Below are 27,976 nucleotides of genomic sequence, written 5' to 3'. Positions count from 1 at the left end.
GCCTCTGACTTTTTGAGGACGATTGTTGCCATCCTCTCCCTTTCCCGTCAAGCATAAAGGGCATATGAGTGGATGTCTCTGCTAAGTGATCATTTGTTACATCAATGTGCTCCAGTGGACCAGAAAGAAACTTATCTTCCGTGGTATCTTTGCACTTCTTTCCCAAGGTGAATGTTACCAGAAGTCCTTGACAGAGCCAAATGCCGGTTATCCGCAGCTGTCAAGTGCCTCAGTACTGGTGCCTCAGCCTCACTGCAGAAATTAGCGTCTTACCAAACCAGGAGAGGCTGGACTCTGTCTCCTGGGCTGGTTATCAGGCCGTAATCCAGAGCCGTGAGGCAGGGCTGCGCCAGTAGGGGGCGCCAGTGCCCGACTCTCCTAGTGATAAACTCCGGTCGGCTGAGGCAGTCTCCGTTCTTAGAAAAAGCCCAAGCGCAGCATGAGACTTGACATATAGCAAGCGCTCAGTAAATCTTGGCTAATGTGTTAATTAAATAGTAATTAAGAACATCTACTAATTATCATGGATTAAGGAATACAACATTGCCAAAGACCTAGTTTCCCTAGAATTCTTTTTGCCACACAGGGCTGGGTGTATTACAGACTAGTTTGCTTCTCAAAATTAAATATTCTGCCCCAGCGGAGAGTTTCACTCACCTTAGTCTAATCCTGGCCTTAATTAAACGATTCCAAAGAAAAGGGGAAATCTACGTAACATTGATATAGCTTTGCAGGAATAATCCTAATGAAGAGTTAGTTATATTTTCAATGTTCACATGTAAGACATTAGTTAATAAGTTCACATGTAAGACAGATATTAAGTATTGGTTGCTCCTCTATACACCAGGGCACTCTGAATTCAGGAAGAAATTAAACATATCTTTTGAGCTGGGTCCAGAAAATTGTACATATTTGTGTTTTCCTGAATTACAGACAACTAGAACTGTGAGTTCCTACTCTGGAAAGATTAAATGCTGGTTGAACGCAGTGGGGGCCAAGTCTTCACCTGTGTATCTCCCAGAGCCCAGCAGTGTGTCTCAAATGTGGAAAGCAGCTTAGTATAATGGAATTCATAAAACTCTGGAATCATCATATTCAGAGTTCAAATTTCTAGTTTCCCCATAACTAGCTATGAGAATTTGGCAGTCCTTCACATCCTCTGACCCTCACTTTTCTTATCTGGAAAGCTATGTAAACACTCCCCTTGCAGGACTGTTATATGCATTTGAAGAGATGAATTATACAGAGTGCCTGACACTTAGTAGGTGCTCAATAAATATCTTTCAAACGAAATTCCCTTAGCTCATTATTTTTTTCCTTCAGTTGTTTTGAAACAGGATTTCTTCTCAGGCAGACTTTCTCATTTTGCAATCTCTGGGAGCCAAACCCATTCCATCATAAGACTGATGCAGTGTTCTCCCAAAGAATTATTGATCCAAGAATGTGGAACCAGCATGGATCTTTAATTTTATCCGATAGAAGGCAATTCAATATCTGTTTCATTAAAATAAAGGTCAATAGAGCAATAACCGCTCTAAACCCAGTTGAACCATAGTGAAATTTATCCTTGCTCTTCAAAATAGCTTTGCATTCTCTGCTCAGGGCCATAAAAGTTGACATATTTATTTTGTGAGTATATAATAGGCTTATAGCCACATCAGATCTTTGATTTTGCTGAATGACAAATTAACCATACTTTGCTTTAGTCCTCTTGCCTAAGACGTTCAAGTTGAATTCTGTAAGTAATAATTTCTGTTCTGGTCTGATATTTTGCCTTTATTATTATTTTTTTTTAGCCAGTTGACTCTTCTGTCTTACCGACCCTGCGTACGTCAGAGTCAGTAACAAGCATGAACAGCTCATGGATTGAATGTGCTCTTTGGCAGAGATGAAGAATGTTGGGATTTGGGGTTAGGACCCAGCAATCATAAAACTCTTTTGCAGCTGCTCAGGAAAAACACCAGGTTCCACTAACATCTTAATTCGCAGATGGTGTCTTTCAGGACATTCGTGCACATATTTTTTAAGTGATAATGCTGATGAGAGCATAGGGAAATGGCCACACTTATCCTTCTTCGGGGGAGATAGTGACCTTAAGCTTACTCCTCATCCACATACCATGAGGGCATTACCAAACTCATGTGAAAGATGGCCTTGACTGTGCACCATTCAAGAGGCTGACTGAACGGGACAGTTAGCTTTCAAACTGTCCAAGCAAACCAGGCATATAAAACAACTTGCAAGAACGTTGTGCTCATTTCTGCCAATATTGCTACCAGAAGTTACTCTGTGCTTCTTGTTACCATAGCAGTGAAAGATTCATAGTCAACAGAATTATTTTCATTTTAATGACTGGTGAGATTAGCAGTTTTGAGGCGACAGCAATTACATTTATTATCAACAATAATGCAGCAATCTCTTATGTCATTAAAGCTTTCTGTAAATGATAACTAAAATGACAGCATGCATAGAAATAAAAGCACAAAACAAAAACAAGGCTTTATGAAAATTGAGCTTTGCATTTCCTCTGACATGAGACCGGCCTCAGTCACTGTTGTTGGTGGGAGGGGTGATAGAAAAAACAGGCAACTCTGGCCTAGTCTGTCTGCCTGGAGTCAGACATTTTCTTAAGTCATCTTTCTGTGTCTGACATATTAGACAACCAGAAGTGGGACATATGGTCACATTGCAAGCAAGCACAACACTGCAGATGTCACTAGCCATTAGTAAATCTTTTTATTTCCAGGATCACCAGGAGACTTGATCTTGGCTCCTGGGTTGAAACAGATGTGTGAAGCCAAGAACTCCTTGTCTTGATCCAGTGGTGGACTTGAAACCATCACCAGGGAAAGTTCTATAGATTCCACCTCAAGGGGAACTCTAACAAAGCTGACCGAATTAGTCTTTTGAAAAATAACTTGATAACAATCAATTTTGATGCCTTCTTTTAAGATCCAGACCTTTAGCTCAGTCTCCTGGAGGTCTAAGATGGAATAAGGCTCTCAGGCATGGGTACCACAGGTCCTTCCCACGTCACCATGACCCTGTTCAAGGACACCAGCAAGGATTTGTCTGGAAATGCAAGCCTGTTCCTCATTATTTTAACTCTGTTGGGTGCAGGCAGATTGGGGCAAATGATAAGGAAGCCCATACATTCCCAGGATGGCACAAGGCAGAGGTTCCTGGGTTCAATCTCCTCTGGCAAACATTCCCAGGCCAGCTCAGCCCAGAGAATTTTCCTTCAGAGAGGCCAAGTGAACATGGCTCCTATTTGGCCCTTAAACAAGCAATGGATATAAGGAGCTGCAGAGTGATTCTGTTTGTTCAATAGACTACAAAGTCATCCAATTAAAAGCCATGTTCGTATTTCATTATCTCCCTAATTTGTTATACAATTCCATAAATATATTAGGGATTCAGTAAATTCTTGTTGATTGATGGCAGGAATGGTTTTCTAGTCTTTTCCATATCTTCAGCACATAGGTGGCTTTTGCTAATTCCCAGGACAGTTTCTGAATACATAAATAAAGGAAAAGAATAGAATGCTACATCAAGACATGACTTAATAAAGCTTAGGAAGAATTAGGATTAGCAGAAATGCTGAGTAATAAAAATGAACAAGTACTTCTCTGGAAGCTTCTAAAGAAGCTTCTAAAGATTAATTAGTCAAATGATGAAGGAGAAGTCATTTCACTTTTGGTCTCTAGTATTATTTTAAATAAAACTTAGGGCTTGGAATAGGTGATCTCTCTATGATTTTAGAAGAGGAAAAGGCAAGGAATAGAACATGAGTTCAAGTTTCTACTTAGGGCTAGCCAGGGATAGGTACCCAGAAAGCCCATCCCCCAGTTAAAATATTTTAAAAAGGGGCACCTGCGTGGCTCAGTGGGTTAAGCCTCTGCTTTCAGCTTGGGTCATGATCCCAGGACCCTGGGATCGAGCCCCACATAGGGCTCTCTGCTCAGCAGAGAGCCTGCTTCCCCCCCCCCACCCCCGCCCCGCCTGCCTCTGCCTACTTGTGATCTCTTTCTCTGTCAAATAAATAAATAAAATATTTTTTAACAGAAGTTCTCTTAAAAAGAGAGAAAAGGGTTCATTCTAACAGATTTTTAAAATTCGCTGCTAGAGTTGGTTAGATATTACTTTATATAGAATTTTTTACATCTATGTTCCCAAGTGGAATCAGCATGTAATTTTCTTATTCTTGTTGGGTTCTGGAATCAGTGTTAAATCAGCTTCATGAAGTGAGTTAGACTCAATATATTCGTCTTTTCCTAACAATTTCTTAAATTTATCAGTATCTCTATATTTCCTCCAAGCAGGACACTTTCCTCTTCTTTCTCCTTTCCTGGATTGTTATAAATAAGCTTTTTCTTTAAGGAGGGCACATATTGCATGGAGCACTGGGTGTGGTGCATAAACAATGAATCTTGGAACACTGAAAAAATAAAATTAAAGAAAAAGAAAGAAAGAAAGAAAAAGAAAGAACTTTTTTCTTTCTCTGTTGTTTAGTCCTGGTTTTCTCATTAACTTCTCCTCCTTTCAAATATCAAATAGCATTTTCCTGGTAAGATATTTTTCTAATTGAAATACTTAATGCAATTATGTTTTCAGGTGGTCTTTTTGCTCCATTTTTGGGCTTAAAAAATTAGTTGCTATGTAAAAAATTACATGTTCAATGTTTTCTTTTTTCCCTTCAGCTCCTCAAAAATATCACCTTATGTCTCCAGGTTACTGCTGAGAAGTTCAATGTTGATATGATATTCCCCCCCTATATGTAATGGGCTTTTACTTTTTAAAACCTTTGAGAGTATTGTATTTATTCTTAGTGGTCATACATTTTACTATAATGTTTCCCACTGAGGACTCCTATCATTTATTTTTGGTATCTTTGTCTTTTAAAACTGAGTCTTTAAGTCCTTTTTTTGTTTGTTTGTTTGTTTTTTTAATTTCCAGGAAATTCTCAAAAACATTTCTTAAGAATTTTCCTCACCTATATTGATCTTTTTCCTTTCCTTCTAATATTCCAACTACATGATTTTTTTTTTTTTGGACCCATATCACTTAACATTTTTTTGTGTTTACCATTTATTTGTGCCTATCTTTTTTAGAATGCCTTGTTTTGATATTCCAACTTATTAGCTTGTTCATTTTATCCATTCTACTCTCAATCTTTATTTCACTTTTTTTTTTAAGATTTTGTTTATTTATAGAGAGCAAGTTCATGTGCAGAAGCGGGGAGCGGGGGTGCCGGCAGGTAGGGCAGAAGAAGAGGGAGAAGCAGACTCCCCACTCAGCAGGGAGCCTGGCATGACTTGCGCTGGAACCCAGGACCTGGAGAGCAAAACCTGAGCCAAAAGCAGCCGTTTAACAGATGGAGCCACCCAGGCGCCCCATTATTTCATTTATTTTTTTTTTATGTTCTATATCCCCAGTTGATTTTTCTTCATGATGGGTTATTGCTTCATATTTCCGATATTTTCGCTTATCATTTTAGTATACTTATTAGACGACTTTTAAATGATTCTTCTGTCTGGTCCATGGATTCTGCTTCTTGGGGTAACAGTGATCAGGTTTGTCTTTTGATGGCAGATGGTACTTTTGTTCCTCAGGAGTCTTCCGGATGCTGCCCCTGAGCTCACATTGCCCTGAAGTAAACTGCTACCTTGATTACAAATACAAAGTGAGGAAAGGGGGAAAATGCCTCAGGCCCCAGTTTGGATTGCTTCTGGGGACTCTCAGGAGCTGGAAATACTGTGTTGAGGTAGGTGGTCTTTGGAATTACAAACTGGGCTCTCCTTCATGCTCCATTAACTCCTACCCCTCCAGTCCACCTCCTCCCCCTAGGGCCTCAATTTTTGTTAACAGCCTCATCTCCAGGCTGTCATCATGCAAAGAGACTCAGAGGTGGGAGCCTGAGGCCGCTGGGGCGCTCACGCTGAGAGGAGGAAATGCCCCGTGCCTGAAAGTCCAGTCAGTGTTATCCCCGGCTCCTCACTCACTGCCCTAGATTTGGTAGGTTACTTCGTTCTGGCTCTGAGCTGATTTCTGCTGTTTTCCTGCCTCTTCGTGTCTCTGGCACAGCAGCGGTGGACCAGGGTGGTGTGGGGAACCAAATAGGCAAATCCTGGCAGCCCCCTTGCAAACCTATGTCCCACGCTCCCACTCTCAATCCCAGACAGGGACCTGACCACCTTCCATCTCTCTCCAGGAATTCCCTCCCAGTTTTATTTCAGTTTTTTGGTTTTCATCAACCTTCCTCTCTTGCTTTTGTGGCGACTTCGAGGTAAGTGTTCAGTTGCCATGTTCATGTGATGTCTTTCCAGAAACAGAAAACTCACCAGTGGCTGTCAGAGTCAACAGGGCTCCTACAGGACACATTAGCCCCTTTAGGTGACTCAGGCTCATTTCCTTTACTGATTCTTGTTTTGTTTTGATAATATTTAAAGTCTTTTAAAATCTTATGCTGAATCCTAATATATAAAATAGAGAAGATCCATGATGCTCTTACTGAAGAAGGAATGGAGACCCAGGATTTTTGCCTCTTATAAGCAGTGCTGCCCACCCCCCATGGGGATCCCATAGAAATCTCTATGGAAGCCTAGACTGCAGAGAACACAGTTTGAAAGCCACCCCCCAAACCATTACAGGGTGACAATATCTACAATTTCGTTTGTTTTTGTCTTTCCTTGTTAATTAACAATGCATTATATGGATATGATGCCTTATTTTCTTAATAAATGCATGACTTTTTTCTTGCTTCTGCTGGTAAGAAAGAATAAGATTAAGTTGGGTGGTCCCAAGGCTTATTAGCCTTCTTAATTTTTATATGGCTGACAGAATCTGTAGAACCTATCCCATCTTAGCTAAAGCTCAGCCTTAGGCAATATCCAACCGTTTTAGGGATTTAGATCCTCTAAATGTAAGGGAACAATCAACATGGGCCTCTAACTCCTGGCTTCTGAAGAAACTGTATCAGTGTGGGTATCAGAGCCAGGGTCTCGCTGCTGGGGGAAGATTATTGGTTGGGAAGTGACAACTGCTCTTTCCTTCAACAATCACCCATCCATTTGATAAAACCACCCATCCAGCAAATACTTCGTGGGCATCATATGCGAGCCCCTTAAACAATTGGGGTTTGGGTTCGCTCATTCCCGTGTCCCCCACTCCCTTCGCAACCTTCCCATCCCCCACCCCCCTACCCCACCCCCACCAGCTGCTCAGATTCTAGCATCTTAAGCACAAGACAGGAAATTTGAACCAGGGGATCAAAGAGCTTGTTATTGAACTCGTGGCTGTAGACTGTCAGAGTGGGCAAAACTATCCCTAAACGCCCTAGACGTCTACTGCCATTGCCAAGATAACACAACCTTCTTAGGGCTTCCTCAAAGCTCCCACCTAACAGCTTTGACTCAATTCCATCCTGCGGGTTCCGTGAGCGAATGAAAGCCAGCCCTGCCTGCCGAGACGCTGCCCCGAAGAACGAAGTTTACGTTTGAAGCCACAAGACTAATTTGTTTATTAGGTGTGTTCTAGTAAGTTGAGAAGGGGGCATTTTTTTGGCAAATAAATAAATAAATAATCAGACAAAAGGCGACTCTGGGGCCAAGGAGCAGCTCAGGAAGAGGAGGCGGAGTCTTTGCATAGTTCTACATGAACGCAAGGTGGCAGCAGTGGGCAACGCGGGTTTGCAGCTGAAATGCGGCACTTGGAAAAACCAGAAACAGGAGGCTTCGAGAAAGAGGAGAAGGTCAGAAGGTGACTAACTATTTCTTTATCACAGAGACTGTGGTGTAGAACATTCGTCCTCTCTCCTGGGAGGCTGGAGGCGGCATCTTACATGATCTGCCTGGGCATCCCGTAGCCGGTCATGCCTGCCTGGGAAGCTCCCTTGTTGCTGCCCATCTGCAGGCCAATTACGTTCTGTCCCTGGCGAAGCTGCTCCTCTGAAAATCCTCTCCGATTCTGCTGAGCTTTCCTGGGCAGAGGAAGTGAGGGGAATCAGGTCATTCTGACAGTCTTCAAACCCTTTCCAGGATATGCAGTTAGAATGGCCTGGGGTTGGGTTGGGGTGGGGGTGGGGGGAGTTGTCGGTCACTGGTTAGAACACAAGATCACCAAATAGAATAGTAAGCCTTGTACTGAGCTACAGTACTGATAGCAACTATGCTCCTACCCCGGGCTATGGTCCTACCCTGGGCTGTGCTCCTACCCTGGCCGTGGTCCTATCATGAGCTACATGCCTACTCAAAGTATGCTGCATGATACATGAGCTCTCTACTCCTTAGAACCCAGATGATTTTTTAGAATTTGCAGAATTAGGGGTAGCTCTCCAAAAACTTCACTCTCAGATAACTTTCCTGTCACCCACTCTCTCACAGTTACCTCAAGCCCTTGTGCAAATTACCAACAGCTCTTCTGACAAAGCAGGTCATTAATCCCAATCCACCTTTCCCTGTGTCGGTCCAAGTATTAATGCTCCCGTTTTAGAGCCACAGGACCTAGGAGTCAAGGAGGAAACGCTTCGTACTCTTCACCAGAGGTCAGCAAGCTTCAGTAAAGAGCCAGATAGTAGGTAATTTTGGTTTTGTGGGTCATATAAACCATGGTATGTCACTAACAAAGTGGGGATTAAAACCGGAGTTTCCACTAGCCAGTATCTAGGAGGTTTTTGGACCAGATTCATTTAAACTTATACTTTTTATAACTGTCTAGAAGAAGAAGGAGCGAGTAGGGAAATGTAGGGTCAGTTATCTTCTACAAAGTGCTCTTTTGTCCTCATCGCCCACTGAGCTACTGGGTTGAGTTTATGTTCGCTTGCTTCCCCCACCCCTGAAAACAGCAACAATAGCCGCAAAATAAATCCTTTACTGACATGACCACAGAAGACGTTATCCAGACCAGGCCACCCTTGAAAGTGAAAGTGACCATTATCAATAAGCACACTAGGACAACAGGCACAAACCAGGCCACATTTTCCCTTCATCGAGAGCAAGAATAAATGGATAAATGAGTTGACTTGGGGCTTCTTAGATCATAATAAAACCAAGTTCAGAGCTCAAGCTCCCTCTGAGAAAAACCAGCCAGTCCTACTCGGCCTCTTGAGAAAGAGCATGGCCCAAGCCCGAGGGTCCCAGTATCTAGCAGGAAACACTCAACCAAGTCTGCCCTGGGTGGGCTGTTGGCCTCATGGCAGCATGGGTCTTTCCTCACTCTCAGCTATCAGCTGGGGGACCAGGAGTGCTTGCCCCTAAGGACTTTATGTCGTAACAACCTCTGAGGCTTCAGATGCTCTCTCTGGTAGGATCTTCCTCTGCTGGGGGTCAGCGGGGTACAAAGAAGCAGGAAGTGATACTCACCTGTGAAACCAGGATGGCTCTCCCCGATAACAGCCATCATCCTTGGTGACCGCGACGCTGCCGAGAGCCATCAGGGTCCTCTGCACGGCTGCCATGTCCTTCCCTGCAAGCCAACAGAGAAATGAGGGCCAACTCTGTGTCAGGGCTGAGGTATCTGGAAGGATAGGGCTGGCCCTCTGGAAAGGAAGTTCTGATAGGAGGCTGTCGGCAATCCCATCCCAGGGAGGGGGATAGCAAACACTTCTCCAAGCTCTGAAGATAACTGTAGCAGAACTTCCCAGGAGGGAATCAAAAAATCACCTTCCTACTCTCTGTGTGACTTGCCCAGTTTCTCATCCTTACAGAGTTGCCATATGAGTAAAACATTCCAAACTCCTATCTGTTCAGATACAGGGAGGTCCCTGCCCTGGGCAGAGGCCCTCGCCTCCATGGGTTCTAGAGGCTGTGGCTAGGGGAAAGCCTGTGGCTAGGCTTGCAAGCTGGTCCACAGAAGAGGATTTTCCTCAGGACTGAAGTGGGGGGCGGGGAGGAAACTAGAAAGAAGTTGTTTTGGGATGACTTAAATGCACCTAACCCCAGGTGCCTCCTCTCTTTCACTTTCTCTGGGTTAAACGGGTCTAAAATCACCCCAGTGCCTCCCATGGAGTACTCACTTGGCTCTCGGGGCTGGAGACGCGCACGCGAAGGAAAGCCAATCAACACAGAAAGCACTCGATGTGACACAAACGAGAGGCCCTTTATTTTGTGCAGCCTGGAAGGAGCTAAACGGAGATGATACATAGCTGGCTTGTGGGGCATGTGTGTGTGTGTGTGAGAGAGAGAGAGATGTGTGTGTTGTCCCCCTTCACACAGTGGGAGAAGGAACATGGTTATCTGAGGAGCCCAGTGGCCCTGAACCCACAGAGAAGGCCACTGGCCCTACAAGTCAGCCTGTTCCTCCCGTCTTTCTGCCTTTCCTCCCTTCCAGTGGACTGCCAGGCCCTGGACTGGGAAAGATGCTACCGTGCAGTCAGCGCTGACTGAGAACCAGATGTGTGGAGTGTGGAGAGCAAAGCTCAAGGCACAGAGCAGCGTTCAGCAGGGCAGGTAGGGGGGCGGGTCAAGCTATGAAAGTTAACCGCAAGTGTCGGAGCATCTGGATGGCTCATTGGGTTAAGCCTCTGTCTTCGGCTCAGGTCATGATCTCAGGGTCCTGGGATTGAGCCCCGCTCAATTGAGCCCCTGCTCAGCAGGGAGCCTGCTTCCACTCTCTGTCTGCCTCTCTGCCTACTTGTGATCTCTCTCTCTCTGTGTCAAATAAATAAATAAAATCTTTTTTTTAAGTTTTTTTTTAATTTGACAGAGAGAGAGAGAGAGATCACAAGTAGGCAGGGAGGCAGACAGAGAGAGGGGGGAAGCAGGCTCTCTAAGCAGAGAGCCCGATGCGGGACTCTATCCCGGGACCCTGAGATCATGACCTGAGCTGAAGGCAGAGGCTTAACCCACTGAGCCACCCAGGCACCCTAAATAAATAAAATCTTTAAAAGAAAGAAAGAAATACTAGAAGGCCCTCCTTGGGGGCGCCTGGGCGGGGGGCTCAGTCTGTGAAGCCTTTGATGTTCAGTCTCGGCTCAGGTTGAGATCTCAGGCTCCATGCTCAGCGGAGAGTCTGCTTGAGATCCACTCCCTCTGCTCCCTCCTCCATTCATGCACTCGCTCCCTCTCACTCTCAAATAAATAAATCTTAAAAAAAAAAAAAAGGCCCACTTTGCACTGAGTGAACCATCTGTGGTCTTCTCAGCCAGGCTGCTGCAGCTCGGTCACCAGGGAATACAGAATTACAGGAGAGAGGCAGACGGAGAGCAAGACCGGAATAAAACTCTCATGAAACAAACCATTAAGGCCCACAGAGGAGGTTCCGTTCAGGATGTCCATCTATTCAACGAGGAGAGAGAGACAGCAGATCCTCCTTCCCTCACTTTTCTTCCCCACCCCTTTAACCGCAGGGTGATTTCCGGGATTCTGAGGCGAGGGCGGTTGGCAGACAGCTGCCTGGAGGCAGAGCTGTCAGAGGAGAGGCCCGGGTGCAAGGAGCGGCTGGGGGTGGGGTGGGGGTGGGGTGGGGGTGGTGCAGGTCAGAGTCTGTGGCAGCAGATGGGCGGAGGAGGGCACAGGGAATAGTGAGACACGAGAGCAAGCCCCGAGGTGGTTACGAGAGTGACTTCTCTCCACAGATAAAAAGCTTTTCTCTAATCATCACTGTGTAATGCGATCCTTTTTTTTTTTTTTTTTTTTTTTTTTTACTAGAGCTGTAGTGATAATATTCTGAAGGATCACTCTGGAAAGAGATAGGGAGAGGGTCTGCTCTTTAAATAGCGAGCCAGTGAAGGGAGCCTAGAACAATGATTAAACACAGGGAGATTCAGGAAAGTTAGAGTGCATCCCTTAGCTCTGCTCTGCACAAGGAGCACACAGGATGTCTGTTTCTGCTGGATGGAAAGAGCAGGTCTGCTGAGCCCTGCAGCTGGGGCACTGTGCAGCCTGACACCCAGCAAGTCAGCCACAGATAGGACCCCGCGGCCACGGGCACAGCAGCGAGCTGTGTTAGTGCACACACCCAGCCTCCTTCCGGAGGAGTCGTTAGCTGGTGTGCATACCGCATGGAACCAGGCAGGAAGGAGGGAAAACCGTTGGGGGCAACGGTAAGACATCCAGCAACCCACCCACCCTCACCCTGGAGCGTGGAAGAGAGAGCAACGACATGATTGGGGGCAGAAGAAGCTAGGGAAGGAGTTCTGTATTTAACAGGGACACAATGGAGAAGTTTTTCTTTTTCTTTCTTTTTCTTTTTTTTTTTTTTAGTTTGACAGACAGAGATCACAAGTAGGCAGAGAGGCAGGCAGAGAAGGAGAGGGAGAGGCAGGCAGAGAAGGAGAGGGGGAAGCAGGCTCCCTGCTGAGCAGAGAGTCTGATGCAGGACCCGATTCCAAGACCCCGAGATCATGACCTGAGCCAAAGGCAGAAGCTTTAACCCACTGAGCCACCCAGGTGCCCTGGAGAAGTTTTTCTCAAGAAATGTCCCAAGGAGAGAGATTTGCTATAAATTCAAGGCTAGACACTTTATTATACATGACATCAACCCAAAGGAATTGATATTATTGCCTTCGGTGTAGGGATGGGAAACCTAATTCAGGGAGGTTAGTGAACATGTCCAGTCACTCAGCAAGTAAACCAGAGCCCGACTCTAGCTCAGGTGTCGGAATGCAAAGTCTGCAAACTGTCCACCAGGCCACCGTCTCCCATGGGTCCCCATCACAGGCTGGCTGGGTGCCACGTTCCTCGGTGATCAGAGATGATCTGAAGGGGTGGCAGTGGCTGCTTCAGTGCCAAGGCTAAAGGGAATGCACAGGGGGACAAAACTGGGTCACAGTCCTTGGTCCCCATTAGCACAAGGGTACCAACCCTTGGTAAAGTCTTTGAGTGTTTTTGTCTGGAACAATTTTCTCCAGGTCTCAACTCAAATAAGGTTATAGCAAGAGGAAGAGTTGGCGGGGGTAGAGTCCCCCATCAGCGTGCCAGTCAAGTTTCTCATTGCCAAGATTCTAAGTAACACTATGAACAGAAATCTGCCTCTCTACCTTGTCTAGCTGACTTTCCTGACGTGTCTGGTTTGCTTTCTAACAGATGTTCCTTATGAGGAGCTCCAGCATTCTCGGATTGGTGGAATGGCCCGAGGGTCCTTTTCTAGCCTCCTGTCTCTTACCAGTTCAGAATTCCAGATCCCATGCTGCTGGAGAGAGGGGGCCATTTGCAAAGACTTTCTGTAACTTGGGGTCACATACTCAATGTCTAGAGGAACAACGAGGTCAAGGAGCATCTGTGAATCTTGTCATCACCTGCCTAGAACATATCACTTCAGGAGTTTTTCCAAGCCTCTTGGACTACTTATGAGATGCTGTGGGGGAGATCTCCTCAAAAATATGAATTTTGACATCACTCCCCTGAGAGATGGGAAATTCGGCAGGCATGGGGTGGAAGCTCTGGAATTTCATATTTTTAATCATCTCCCTAGGCAGTTAATACCATCGGGTAAGTTTGAGAAACATGATGACTCTCAAACTAGACTGTTCTTAACAGTTCAGATTCTAGAGCCATCTCCTGGGATGATTCTGATACAGCCAGATGGATAGGCACCCCTGCCCTGGCACTTTGGTTTTCCCTTTTTTTTTTTTTTAAGATATTATTTTTTATTTATTTGACAGAGAGAGAGAGAGATCACAAGTAGGCAGAGAGACAGGCAGAATGAGAGGGGAAGCAGGCTCCCTGCTGAGCAGAGAGCCTGATGCGGGACTCAATCCCAGCACCCTGAGATCATGACCTGAGCTGAAGGCAGAGGCTTAACCCACTGAGCCATCCAGGAGCCCTAGTTTTCCGGTTTTTTTAAAAACATCATCATTTCTGGCACATGGTAAATTACTATGTAACATTCCTTAAGCAATAACTCCTCCCTTCAGAGCTATCTTCCACAAAATCAAATGGTAAAGTCAATAATTAGAAGGGCTCTGATCGAAGTCGGGAGCCAGGTCAGAATCCTGGCATCATGCAATCTCTTTGCTCCCTGAAAGCTACCAAAGATATTTGGCAAGACAACTTGAAAACCGCTGCTGAAGGCTTTTCTTCCAAGAAAAAAAAGAACCGTCTTAAAAGTGCTGGGGATTTTCTAGATGCTGAGTCCTTGGTGGTGACCTAAAAATGAGACCACTGGTCATTAAAGGGGGAAGTGACACAGGGAGTAGGAGGCACCAGGTCCACGAACAGCTCAGCGTTTTGATCGGGCAATGAGGACTCTTCTAGCCTCCTCTTATGGGAGGGGCTGATATGAGATTTGGAATTATGGAAAATGAGACAATGGTGCACCACAGTAGTCTCCCTCATCTCAGCTGGCCAACCTTTTCTCAGAGAGTCTCCACATCTGGGTGTGCCCTTTCTCCTGCCTTATCACAGAATGTGTTTCCCCAGGTGTGGTCTTGCCCTCCTGACTATGAAATGATAACCTCTGAGGGCTGGGGCAAAGGGTGCTGTATTGTCAGGTCCCTGCCCCACCTCCAACTGGGACTTTTTTTTTTTAACCCAGTGTGGGGCTTGAACTCGAGACCCTGAGATCAAGACCTGAGCTGAGATCAAGACCTGAGCTAAGATCAAGAATTGGCACCTGGGGGGCCCCTGGGTGGCTCAGTGGGTTAAAGCCTCTGCCTTCAGCTCAGGTCATGATCTCAGGGTCCTGGGATCAAGCCCCACATCGTGCTCAAGCCTGCTTCCCCCTCTCTCTCTCTGCCTGCCTCTCTGCCTATTTGTGATCTTTGTCTATCAAATAAATAAATAAAATCTTAAAAAAAAAAAAAAGAGTTGGATGCTTAACTGAGCCACCCAGGCGTCCCACCACCAGGGATACTTAAACAAGGATTTTCTCTCTCTTGAATTTTGTTTATTACTTTCATGATATCTTATATATGCCTTTGGGAAGAAAAAAATAATCGGAAGGGTGAAAGAGAAATAAAAAAAGACCAGAGAAACGTCATTTGGGTGGGTGATATCAGACTGGACATTCTACTTTCAATACTGAAAGTTTTTTTTACAGTTTGTAGTCCAAACTCTTTGCTTCAGAGCTACTTCCATTTCTTTTCTTTTCTTTTTTTTTTAATCAGTCTTAACTCATCTTTGTTATTCCTGGAATACTGACCTTTTTCATCTTTCTGGAACCATTTCTTATTTCCCTGAGTAATAACTTAGGCATGACCCCAGTTCGCTACTCAAGGTAGAGGTCAAAGGAGAAAGGTCAGAGAACAGAATGGGCCTGCTCTGTGAGTTTTATAAATTTTTGTTGCTTGCCTTCCTGGGGACACTCTGTCAGGTGGTGGTTCTCAAAGTGGGGTTCCCAGGCCAGCAGAAATAGCATCACCTATGAATTGGTATAAAATCCAAATTCCTGGGTCTTACCCCAGATTTAATGCCTCAGAAATTCTGGGGCTATGTTTTCCTAAGCCTGCCAGGTGATTCTGATGGGCCCCCGGAGGCTGGGAACCACTGCTGAAGGAAAACCCTGCCAAACATGATCACGAGCAGCACTTGTGGGAGCGGCGCTGGCGGCTCTTCTGACGGAAAAGGAGGCTGCTCACAACAGGCATGTGGGATGACTCAGGTCACTACAGGTACCTCACAAGATCCCAAAATGTCTCTCAAGTTGGGTGAAATCTCATAGCTCTTGCTGTGAAGGAATGACACACACAGCAGCACCTCCCCAGGGAGTATATTTGGACCTTCCAGGCAGTCCTACCCCCAATATACACCACACTCCTCCCTAACTCCTTGTCATCATGGAAGGGGAACAGGGAACCAGGGCAGAACCACACGTCCAGGACCCTTGTCAGTAGGACGGCTGAGAAAAGTCATCAGACTGGATTGATCTTTGAGTCTTGCCTGCTCGAGCATTCTAGAATTCTCCCTGCCTAAGGCTTGCTCACTGTGTGGTGATGCCAAGAAACCAAAAGGTTAGTTGCTGGTGGGCTTATAATAGGGGAAGGAAGCCAACATGTATTGGGTGTCTATTAGCCAGGCATTGTGCTAGGCATTTTACACATTTAGTCCTTACAAGAACCCTCTGAGAAAGACACTAGACCTACTTACAGAGAAGGAAACTGAGACTCTCAGAAGCTAAGCACGTAAACAAGTTGACAAAGCTGGGATGCGGAAGTAGTTTCAACCCATCTGCCTGACTCCAAACTCATGCTCTTTCCACCAAGATCTCTAGGGTCTTGGGGCACCTGGGTGGCTCAGTGGGTTAAAGCCTCTGCCTTTGGCTCAGGTCATGATCCAAGGGTCCTGGGATCGAGCCCCACATTGGGCTCTCTGCTCAGCAGGGAGCCCGCTTCCCCCTCTCTCTCTGCCTGCCTCTCTGCCTTCTTGTGTTCTCTGTCAAATAAATAAAATCTTAAAAAAAAAAAAAAATGATCCCTGGGGTCTGGAATTGGCAAAGCCATATACTGCACGGAAAGACATCAGGAGGGTAATGACCACGAGATGGAAAAAAGACAAAAAGGAGACGTGCAAAGCCAGCCCCTCCGTGATGGAGAATGGCTGATGCAGTGAAGACACCACCGATGACAGAGAGAAAATGTCATCCAGGCAACCCCACCAGCTTCTGCCTGAAACCATTCACGAACTCCATCTGTTCCAAGACAGAACATGCGCCTTTCTAGCCTTGCTCCTCCCGCCCTCATTGTCCATTTCTCCTACAAAAGAACAGGTCAATGACAACAGTATTTTCTTTCTTTTTTTTTTTTAAGATTTTTTTTTTTAATTTGACAGAGAGATCACCAGTAGGCAGAGAGGCAGGCAGAGAGAGGGAAGCAGGCTCCCTGCTGAGCAGAGAGCCCGATGCGGGGCTCGATCCCAGGACCCTGAGATCATGACCTGAGCCGAAGGCAGAGGCTTAACCCACTGAGCCACCCAGGCACCTCGACAACAGTCATTTTCACACTGCCACCATACATTATGTTCGATGATCACCAGCCACTACGCTAAGTACTTTTTAATGCATCACCCCATTCCATCCTCATGTCAACCCTGTGAAATAGACACTATTACCCCATTTTACAGCTGAGAAAGTCGAAGCTTGAAAAAGTTCACTGAGAGGTGGTGGAGTTGAGATGTGAACAAGGCAGTCTAATTTCTGACTCAGAAATCTGTATTCTATCAGCTTCCAGGGTAAGTTTTCTTTGAGTCTTTCTGACCAGCACATTCCCTAGTTCTCACGTGTTCTCTCTCATTCTCTGTCTCTGTCTCTCTCACACACATCCTTTTCCTGATCCTTCCTTTTCTCCTTCTCACTTTCCCTCCACAGGAAAGACACTGACGTTGCTCTCCTGAGTCATGGGCAGTTGAGACACCCCTTCCGGGTGCCCGTGGCAAATCCGGAACCTGCCAGGCATTGACCTTCCATCATCCAAGAGAAGGACTTCTCCAGTCCTCTAAGCGGCCCTCAGCCCTCACTTCTTCCCCAGCCCTGAAAGGGATTGCTCACCCCCAGCTTCCTCCCAGGGGAACCTTAGTAGCTTTGTCTCTAATATCCCTGTGCTTGGGTTGTTTTCTGGGCCATTGAGCCCTGATGTCCTTTTCAAAGCCCTGAACCTTTTATTCTGGTAGCTCCCAAGTCCATTTCAAACATTCGACTGTGCCTCTAAAAGGGGTTTCAGGACAATGGGTCCATCCAGGGCGCCTGACTCTCTAAAAAACAGAACCCCAAATGAGAAGGCACTCGGCAAGCCTGGGTTTGCGGCTCCTGCGGCTTTATTCATCTACAACATCAGAGCCCCATGGAGTCACTGGGTGGCCAAGGGCAACAGACCCCTGCTGGGAAGATGCCAAACAGGGAAGACGGGGAGCAGGAAGCAGAGGAGGAAAAGAAGTCCCCAGGTGAAGAAGGTTGGACTGGCGGCAGCCACAGCCACCACAGCCACAGGGCATGGAATCGGGGGTGAATAGCAATAAACTGAAAACCACTGGCAGAACGCTGGGAAAATGTGGCAGGGAGCTAAGCAAACGGCTAATTCAATAGCTGTATGTATAAACACGCACACCCTCATAGGCACGCAGACACATGCCAGCCCTCCGGTTGCTCCTCCCCAAACATGAGCCACTGTGGGCTCTGGCAGAAAGGACCCAGTCTCATCCCTTGGTCCACTCTGCTGTCCGACGGGTCTCACCCTGGCCTTGCTCGAGGCAGCTCTGCCCTTCCCTTCTCTGCCCAGAGCCACCTGCCTTGCCACCCCTCGCCCCACAGTACGGTAACCAGCCCTGGCCTGAGCCTCTGTCAGTGATCCTGAACATCCCCTATAATGCTTAGGACTCTTCCTGAACCTCAGTCCTCAGTGTCCCATGGAGGGGGCCGCCAGACGCCATTTGGACACCCCTAAGCATCCACTTTCCTATTGTCAGCCATGCCTACCTACATGCCAGGTCAGCCACAACACCTTGGAGGGAGTCCCCTTCTTTGCCTCTCAAGGTCCATACTTTTTCCCCCTGGGGATGAGACTCCTCAGTGTCTGCCTCATCTCCTGTTTTCTAGCAGCATTAACCTGGCCTGGAGCCTGCCCGTCCACTACCCTACCTTGGGCTGCCACAGTCAGTCTCCCTTCTGCTTCTTGACCTCCCTTTCCCTTAAGAAGTATGAACATACAGGGCTGGGGCAGGCGCTGTAGACCTCCCCCTGCTCTGTAATCAGGGATCCAGTGCTCCCTCGAACCCTCCTCTTCACTGCCAGCCCCTCCTGGAGATAAAGTTTCCCTGCATGGTCTTGGATAAACGTGCAAAGGCAAGTAAGACAGCCTCAGTCACGTAAAGACAGGAAAGCACACTTGGGGTCCCCATCTCCCACAGACCTCCCACTTTCTTCCTCTTCCTACACACTTTCTGTACCTGGGGGGCTCACTCTTCTATTCACAAGAACTACCTAGTGCGGGGGCTCCATCATTCTGTCCCACAGACCCCTGACTCCACCCCCTCATCTCCGTCTTCCTCAGTCACTGCTGGGACTCAACAACCCGCTCCTGGTGCAGGTGAAGGAGACAGAGACCGTCAGAGCATGGCACGGCTTACGGGTTGAGGCCCTATCCTCCCAGCATCAGAGAGACCAGCTTTGAGTCCCCGCTCTGCTGCTAGTTCCTGGCCATATGGTGGAACAAGTAATTACAGGCAAGCTTCAGCATCGTCTTCTAGGAAATGGGAAAATTAACAACACCCCATAGAATTGTAGGAGTACTGATTGGCAATACACAATAAAGGCCTTCCACCTGCATCCTGCATGGGAAACCATCCACAGGCACCACTATCTTTATTGCTGGGAAAATCATCCTCGTTTTGATCTAAAGAGCAGAAACCAAGCCTCACCTGTGACATCCACGAGGACGTGGAGGTGAGCATCCCCAAAGTCCCACGCCAGTCCCAAAGGACCGGATATCTGAGTTCCTCCATAATGGCAAACACAGGTAACCTGACGGGGGTCTTGGGATTCTAATAACTGGCATGTGAAAGACACAGGAAATACCACTGCACTGGGTGTCCTATGGGTAGAACTGCTGATAACACCCAGGGCCAGCGAGCACGAGGCTCTGTATCTCCAGAGCCTGGCCGGCTTCGCATGGGACAGTTGCATGGAGGGGCACACACATTTGGGCTCAAGGGGGACACGAGGCCCTATAACCATGGGTCTCAAATTCTTGGACACTGTCTCCAGTCACAACATTTTCCCCGATAACGGTGGTTGGTTAAATACGTCCAGAAATGGGATTTGATTTTTATGCCTCATAAGACTCCTTCAGTCAAGTCACAAATGTGAAAGAAAGAATCATGTGTCACACTTCCTGAGCGGAATACATATCTGGAAGGTGAGTCCCCAAGCCCTCTGACAACAGTTTAGTAAAAGGTCGGGGTGCTCTTGCTTTCTCAGATTGAATGACACAACTGCGCCTGGCGGCTTTGTCTGGAAGCCCCGCCGCTGGTGAGTCAGAAGCATGCTTACCACCCCCCTTCTCTTCCAGGAGCTACCATTTGTTCTCCAAGAGTACGTTGTGGGAGGGGTCATGGGAACGAATGACATCCATGTAACCATTTTAGCTTCCTCGCAGCGGAGGCCTCCGTTTCCACCCTAGTTTGCTGATGTCCTCGGGGTGTGTGTTCCCTCAGAGGAGGGGACTCTTTTCAATAGATCATCACAAAGGGGTAGGCTAACAGAGCCCCTGGGTCTGGGCAGCGGATAACCCCACCCCCCTGCGCTCCCCGCCACAGGGGCACACATGGGCCCAGGGAAGAACTGGGAGCAGGTTTCACAAAGAGATGGACAAAGTAGAGGGGGAGGGGGGGGCAATCCCAAAGGCCCAAGGGCTGTTTACCTTCCCACAGATCTACCGTCTGAAAAATGTCCGTGGTCCTGACACCGTAGATCTCTGCAGCTTTTAGGAACTGGGAGATTTGCTCCATCTGCTTAAAAGCCATCTTTGACTCGGAGATCTTGGGAATGGGCTCCTGTCCTGGTGGGTATAGACTGTTTATCAGCTTGCACAGGACCTGAAGGGAGAAAGGGGAGACAAAATCAGGGTTTCTTTTTGTACGTATCCCATCACGGATGCAAGTGAATCCAGGCCCTACAGGGCGCAGCTTACAGGTTTGGGCTGGAACAACTCTTGCGCCCTAGGAAGGCACTGGCTCAGGGTGGCTGGGTTCCCATGCCAAATCCCAAAGACCCAGGTGGCCTCACTCCCTGAGCTGTTCCAGACTCCAAGCAGGTCCTGCAGCCTAGGAATCCCCTTCCCTCCTTGCTCCTCCCTTCCTTCCTGGGGAGGGGGATGTTTACAAATAGGGAAAAATGTGTGGTGATGAGACCGTGATTGCAGATTTTCAAGGGAGGGAGGGGAAGTCAAATAATAGAATCTAATACTATGTCTTCTATCAAAAGGCATATCAGAATCAGGCTTCAAAAATTCATCGCATATGTGCCAACGATGTATAAAATAACCGAACCAGGTACCATCCTCCTAGTTGCCCCTAACTCAAGTCCTGGGAAACCCGGCAGAAGCGGGGAGCAGCTGTTACGTAACAGTAAATCACAGCCTGCAGGGAAAAGCTGGGCTTGTGGGAATCAGCAGTCCCCAGCCCCCAAACACACCAGAGCCTCTGATCAGAAAAGCAGTTCTCAAATAAGGATTCCCTTCAGTTTCTCGAGAACCCATGCATTCAACAGACATTCGGGACCCCCAGGCAGCAGGGGTCCCAGACAGAAGGGAAGGATGGGAAGGTGTTTAGTCTCCCGGACCCCTTCCTTTGTTGTACTTTGTAACTAACCCATTCCCTGGGCGGGGAGGGGGAAATAACTCTCCAAGAGCTGAGGGACCCAAAACCTGGAGAAAGGGAAGGGAAATCCTTATCTCTATTCCCGCTGGAAAAAGCAAAAAGGCTTCTAATTTGGCAAGAACTCCAAAGGAAGCTGCCCTGTATCCGGTGGGCGCAGAATCCTCTAAGCCAGCTAGGGAATTGTGCGGGAGCCCAGCTCCTCGACCCTGAGGAATAAAGGCATGCCCGTGCCCACCCGGGGAGACACAGAGATTGGCAGCCGCAGCCCCTCCCGCAGCCTCGCCTTGGAAGAGAAAGCCCTGGAGGGCTTCCCAGCCCACTGCCCCGGGAAGCAAGACCGCTCCGGCCTTACCGTCCCGTCCATTAACCATTGCTGAAAATGAGCCCGGCCGGGGGGCGGGTGCTCTATGTCCTCGGCGCACTGCAGGATGATCCAGTCCACCAGCTTGTTCTCCAGGTCGGCGTCGTACTTCTGCTCGATCTTCTCCTGCACCTCTCGGCTTAAGCCGTAGCTCGGGCCCCGGTTAGCCATCTCTGGAAGACAAGAGAGGACACGCGCGGCATCCACACAATAGCAGCGGCGGCCCCGGGCTCCCTGCGAGCGGGGCTGGGACGTGCGGGGCTGGGCGGTCTGGCCCAGCAGCAGCAGGAGCGGGCAGAAAGCCGGGCGTGGTTTAAATCGAGGAGCCAATGAAGCCGCTGGGGTTTCACCTACCAACGCGAAAGAACAGCGCAGCCACGCGCGGGTGACTCTAGAATAAAGCCCCTGCTGGTCCAGGGGCGCCGGAACGCCCCTCTCGGTCCCGCCTATCGATGGGATGAGATGGGATGAGATGAGATGAGATGAGATGAGATGAGATGAGATGAGATGAGATGATGCGCTCGGACTCGCAGTCGAGGCCGAGCCCCCCGGCAGCCGCGGGGGGGGGGGGGCGACGCTGGGCGGTGATCGTGACTCCCCCTCTCCAGAAGCGCTTTGCAGAGGCAGAGACCCTGAGATGGGAGAGAGCAGGATTAACAGGCAGGAAGGCAGGCCGCCTTGACGTTCAGCGTCTGCTGCTGCGTGGCGCCTGGAAGAAGGGTGCACTGATTCGATTTTCTCCTGGCTGAGGAGGGTCAGGCCCGGGCCCGTTGCTAAGAGCCGTGCAAAAAGCCCCGGCCCTCTCCTGTGTCACTCAAGCCCGCCCGCCTCCCTCCGGCTGAGAGCCGCACAATTCTTTCCCCTCCTCTGGGGGAGACGGGCGGATTGTCTACCCGACCAGCACACAGCTGCGGGGGACCTGGGGCCTGGGGCCTGGGGGAGGGTCCATCCTGTCAGCTGTCCATCTGTCGGGAGTTGCCAAACCACTTTCCCTGTGCCCTGAGGTAACAGTTGTCGGGCTGGACCGGAGGGAGGGGCGGAGAGCCGCAACCATTCACGTGGGAAGCGGCCAGCCAGATTCCATCCAGAAACTTCCATCCTCGTGCGAAACTGTGGTGTCTCAGTTTGACTTAACCAAAGAATGCACCCTTTTAATGCTATTTTTAATCGAAAGATACTAGGAGCATGTTTCCTCAATTAAACAGGGCTCAATGTCAATGTGCTAAGAGACTCATGGAGTGAAAGGTGTTGATAAGAGTGTGAGCATTTCATCTGTCTATTGTAGTTAAGGACCTGGCAGGCCCCACTGGCATGCTACCCCCCTGGGACTGAGTATTGGGTCAAACAAGACCTCAGGACAAATCAACTTAGACCCGGGTTGGCCTGAAAAAAAAATTTTTTTTAAGATTTTATTTATTTATTTGGCAAACAGAGATCACAAGTAGGCAGAGAGGCAGGCAGAGAGAGGGAGCAGAGAACCCGATGCGGGGCTCAATCCCAGGACACTGAGATCATGACGTGAGCCGAAGGCAGAGGCTTAACCCACTGAGCCACCCAGGTGCCCCTGAAACTTTTATAACTGACAAAGAGCTGGGCAATCAGCTTTCCTAGACTGTAAAGCACTTGGGGGGTAAGGTCTCATCGGCGTTGTGTAGGTCTCTGGGTACTTTTCATGAGAAAATCACCCCAAAATATGTTCTTTTGGTTCATTCAGCAAATATTTTTTGAGTGCTTAATTGTGCCAAGTACTGCACTGGAGAGGACTCAAATAGAGCTCTTTCCCCTGGAACAGTTTGCTCAGTTGACTCAGGCATATTAGAGAAAGCAATTCTGGTACATGCAAAGGTAATCTCGGTCCCTGTGCAAAACTGGTTGGAAGCTCAGCAGGGAATGACTCCTTAAATAATACAGGTATTGAGAGAAATCTCCTGCCAGCTGGGGCCTGGACTAGTGGAAATGCAATCACTTGGTAGACATGGGGGCAGTCTGTCTGGGAGAAGACTTCGTGATCAGTAGCTGAAGGCATAGAGAGAGAACTCGGAGACACACAGGGTTGTAAGAGAACCTGCTTTTAGAAGAGCACTAGGTTTAGCAAAAGGCACGGAAAGGATGGACTAATGCAGATCTTGGTGCTGCATGGAATCTTTAGTCGAGGAAGCTCTGAAGACAACAGAAGTGTCTCTGGAGACTTGGGGGTTGGGGAAGAGTTTAGAGCAGGGACATTTTCAGCGGATTTCGGAAGTCACTGAGTTGCGTCTTGGGTGGCAGCAGTGAGGTCAATTCCAACTTGCCACTAAAGGAACAGAGGCCCAAACAGAAGGCATGTCACTTTCTCTGTGGCTGGAATTGCTTGAAGGAAGAGGTTGGTTTATTGTATAAAACTAGAAATAATTCTAAAAGATGTACATGTACAGTTACCTTCTTTCCTCTTCTTCATTCCTCCCTTTCTTCCTCTCTCTCTTTCCTCCCTTCCTTCCTCCCTCCTTCCCTCCTTCCTTTCCTTCTCCTTCTCTTCTTTCCTCTTCTCTTCTCTTTCCTTCCAGGTAATTTGTACCCAAAGATTTCCTTCCATCGTGACAAAACAGATGGCAGTGCTTTAAGCAAATGATTGAGCTCATGGTTCTGGAGAGGATACAGTGGCAAAGAATGGGGTTAGGTTAGAAGTGTCCCGCAATCTACCAAAAGTCTTTAGAAAAAAAAAAATGTTTGATCCCTGAGGGAAATAGGCTCAACTCTACATTTACTGAGGTCTACTAGGGTTAGAATTAATTTTCTCGACAGCTTTTTTAAAGGGCCTATGTATCTGAGTACAAAAATGCATGGGACATGGCAACTAGGTCTAGTAGCAAAGTTAAACTTGCAAACAATAAATACCAGCAAGGTGTCATGCTAAAAATATGCACAAGGTACTGAGGTACAGTGATACCTAGAAGAAGGGGGTAGGGATTGGGGAACAGGTTTCTAAATGAGATGACTTTAAGCCTCAAAAGATGAGTGGGTGTTTATCAGGTGAAAGGGGTGATGTGTTACCATGCGGATGGAGTGAAGCGGGAGGGGTCGGGAACGTCAGGAACATGGCGGGCAAAGGCAGCTTCGTTAGGCAGGTGAAAATGTTCCAGTATCAACAGAGCCTAGGATCAAAGAGAAGAGACATACAGGAAGAAAACTAAGGCGTGGCTGTCATGGAGGCTCTAGACCATAAAGGAGTCTGCTTGCAAGGGCCCATGGTTAAATTTTCAGGAGTGGGGAAAGCCAGTTGTCACGTAGCCATTATAAGCAATTAAATTATATAAACTTAATTACAAATGTTAAATACTCAAAATAGATTACTTCCTAATTTATTTTGCTACATTTTACTATTACATGTACTTTTGAGAATATTATTATGTTTGCTGTCTCTTTACAGAGTATTTACTGTATAATGGTGTGCTCCTGGCCATTTCTGCCCAGCTTGGTTGAGTTCAGTGACATCATCGTGATAGCTTCAAACCAGTCATTAAAGAAATATTTATGCCATGGATGTTGGCAAATTTATAAATCAGGGTGCTTTTATTTATTTATTTATTTATTTATTTATTTTTTCTGGAAAGCTAGCTGTTAAATATTTACTGGCTTTGCCTGCCACTGGACTTATGCAAAAGAATTCTGAGTTGTTTTATTAGGGAAAGAGAATCATCCTATTGATGTGTGTGAAGGAAATGGAGATGATCAGAGTGCCTCCAAATTTGACTGGTATAACAGGTTAATGGTGCCATTTATTGTAAGGGGACTCATTTGGGAGGTACATATAGGGGAAAGGTAACAGAGTTTGTACTTCCTACATCTGGGAGGCCCATGATCCATCCCAGTGCATTAGATAGTTGGTTTAACGGGTCTGGAGCTCAAGAGGAAAGTCTGGAATGGAGGAATGGACTTGAATCACCTGCATGCAAGGAGCTGTTAAAACTAGGAATGTGGCGGGGCACCTGGGTGGCTCAGTTGGTTAAGCCCCTGATTTTGGCTCAGGTCATGATCTCAGTCAGGGTTGTGAGATCAGGCTCTGCACTCAGCAGGGTGTCTGCTTGAGATCCTCTCTCTCCCTCTTCCTCTCAAAAAACTAGGAGCATTAGTGTGGTTGTTTAGGGTAAGTAGGGAGAGAAGGCCAAGGTCAGAATTCCCCAGAACGTTAATGTTAATGCAGTGGGTAAGGAGGACAAGTGAGCAAAGAGCTGTCAGGGCATGGTCAGAGATGCCTGTGGGGCGAGCGTGTCAAAACAAAGCTCTTGACCTCAGGGAGATTGGTACATACATGGGAATAGTAAAGCACTTGGGTTTTTTTTTCTTTTTTTAAAAGATTTTATTAATTTTTTGAGAGAGAGAACAGCGTGAGAGAAAGAGAGAGAGCATGAGTTGGGGAGAGGATGAGGGAGAAGCAGACTCCCCGCTGTGCAGGGAGCCCGATGCAGGACTCGATCCCAGGACCCTGGGATCATGACCTAAGCAGAAGGTACACACTTAACCAACTGAGCCACCCAGGTGCCCAGTAAAGCACTTAAGTTTTATCAAAAAGAGAACAGAATGCTGTTCTTGAGAGCGCAGAGGACCTGATGACAAACCTGTTAGAAACAGAGGGGTGGGAACAAGTTGGGAAAGGCTTTCACTGGGCAACTGACACTTGACCTTTATATTTCTTTTTTTAGTAGAAGAGAGTTTTTCTGTCAGCAAAACCCTGAAAGCCCAAGAAAAGGGAGAGTCCAAATATTTGGAAGTATAATTTCCTCAAAAGACACAATTGGTTAAAAAAGAAAAATTGGTTGCATAATTTTACTAGGTATATTCTCTAAATGTACAAAAGCATCATTTAAAAAAAAAAATCAAAAGAACCATGCATACCATGTGATTACATCTCTAAATTAAAAATGACTAGATGTGGGGGCACCTGGGTGGCTCAGTGGGTTAAGCCGCTGCCTTTGGCTCAGGTCATGATCTCAGAGTCCTGGGATCGAGTCCCACATCAGGCTCTCTGCTTAGCAGGGAGCCTGCTTCCCTCTCTCTCTCTCTCTCTCTCTCTCTGCCTGCCTCTCCATCTACTTGTGATCTCTCTCTGTCAAATAAATAAATAAAATCTTTAAAAAAAAATGACTAGATGTGTATTTAAAGGGGATCTTTAAACGGTGTATCTAAATTCCATCCATCTACTTCTTTCCTTCAGAAAATAAGAGTTTCTTAGTTGTGTGGGTATTATTTTATCAGTTTCAAATTTAATGAAAATTAGGTGTTTTCCCTTTGGGCACTGACCCATTCTGTGGCTGGTCCTATTCTCCTTGCGAGCTCCTTGCTTTGTAAAGCTCAGCCTTGCCCCAGGCTCTTTCCCTCATCTCGTCCACACATTACTTTCTATTGGCTGCTCAGAGAACAGCTACTGTTCAGATCTGTGTCTGGACATGCGTCTAAGCTCAGCAGATGCAGCAAAAGCAAATTTATTCTGTGGCCTCACTTAGGTTTCCTTACCATTGGCGTCTGCCTTCTCTCTCTCCATCACACGTGCCGAGGTTGTTTAGAAGGCTCATGTCGCTGTTAAAATAATGCAGGGGTTCCAGAGGATAAGGCACTCAGGGGCTGCTGCTTGTTCAAGCGTTTTCCGTGTCACTGGATACATGGCATGGAGTGGTTTTAGAAAAAAAAAAAGAAAGAAAGAAAGAAAGAAAAGAAAAAAGAGGGCTTTAGGGGAAAACACTGGGGGAAAACTCCCACTAAAGTAATTAACAATGCACTAGAATACATCTCATTGATACAAATACAAAATCATTTGGAATTTGGAATTTGTGATTACCCTCTGCAAAGCTATGTGAGATTTCAAAATGGCTTTTCCAGGGACATCTGGGTGGCTCAGATAGCTGGGTGTCTGCCTTCAGCTTGGGTCATGATCTCCAGGTCCTGGGATCGAGTCCTGCATCGGGCTCACAGCTCTGTGAGAAGTCTGCTTCTCCCTCTCCCTCTGCTTGTGCTTTTTCTCCAATGAATAAAATATTTTTTAAATAAAAATAAATGAAACAGCTTTTCCTATTTTCAGATAGTGAAGGTTTCTCCTCCTCCCCTTTGCTAACCTTTGAATGTTTGAAATGATACCACACAACTAACCTTCTTCCAGCTTAGCATCTTGAAGAGAAGGTGCTTTGAAAGCCCTGCCGGCTTCCTTGCTGCTTTTTCTTCCTAAACCCCACAAATTATGTCCACCAGTTTCTCACCAGACTGTACTCAGGGTGTTATAAGTGAAAAGATAGTGACTCCTGTGCATGTGTGTCATTGTTCTAAAGGTACTGTACTTACTGAATCCTTATGCTTTATTACCTAGCTTTACGTCATTTTACAGCTGAAAAAACTGCAAAGAGGT

General features: G+C 47.1%; 1 protein-coding gene across 2 annotated transcripts; it reads right to left on the bottom strand.

Moving 5' to 3' along the window:
* Positions 1 to 7,487: 7,487 nt before the first annotated feature.
* On the bottom strand, positions 7,488 to 21,929 carry TAGLN3 (transgelin 3). 2 transcript variants are annotated; one of them, XM_047724543.1, is made up of 4 exons: positions 21,595 to 21,929; positions 20,285 to 20,459; positions 9,360 to 9,462; positions 7,488 to 7,978 (listed from the first exon to the last, which is right to left on the bottom strand). In XM_047724543.1, exons 1-4 carry the CDS (start codon positions 21,772 to 21,774, stop codon positions 7,837 to 7,839), a joined length of 600 nt encoding a protein of 199 aa, XP_047580499.1. In that variant the 5' UTR covers positions 21,775 to 21,929; the 3' UTR covers positions 7,488 to 7,836. The 2 variants fall into 2 exon arrangements, with proteins under 2 accessions (XP_047580499.1, XP_047580488.1); XM_047724532.1 differs by lacking the exon at positions 21,595 to 21,929 and adding an exon at positions 20,555 to 20,936.
* Positions 21,930 to 27,976: the final 6,047 nt, after the last annotated feature.

Source organism: Lutra lutra, chromosome 1, assembly GCF_902655055.1.
Source record: "Lutra lutra chromosome 1, mLutLut1.2, whole genome shotgun sequence".
Taxonomy (NCBI): domain Eukaryota; kingdom Metazoa; phylum Chordata; class Mammalia; order Carnivora; family Mustelidae; genus Lutra; species Lutra lutra.
The sequence above is the reverse complement of the archived record's forward strand: the minus strand, read 5'-3'. Positions and strand labels throughout refer to the sequence as shown.

What these genes read in the sequence shown, in the direction of transcription:
- TAGLN3 (XM_047724532.1), bottom strand. Translation starts at nt 20,851, where the DNA reads ATGCCTTTTGATAGAAGACATAGTATTAGATTCTATTATTTGACTTCC. An exon ending in AGTTGTTCCAGCCCAAACCT is followed by an intron (nt 20,460 to 20,554) that starts GTAAGCTGCGCC and finishes TTCTCCCTTCAG; the next exon opens with GTCCTGTGCAAGCTGATAAA. An exon ending in GACGGTAGATCTGTGGGAAG is followed by an intron (nt 9,463 to 20,284) that starts GTAAACAGCCCT and finishes GTTGGCTTGCAG; the next exon opens with GGAAGGACATGGCAGCCGTG.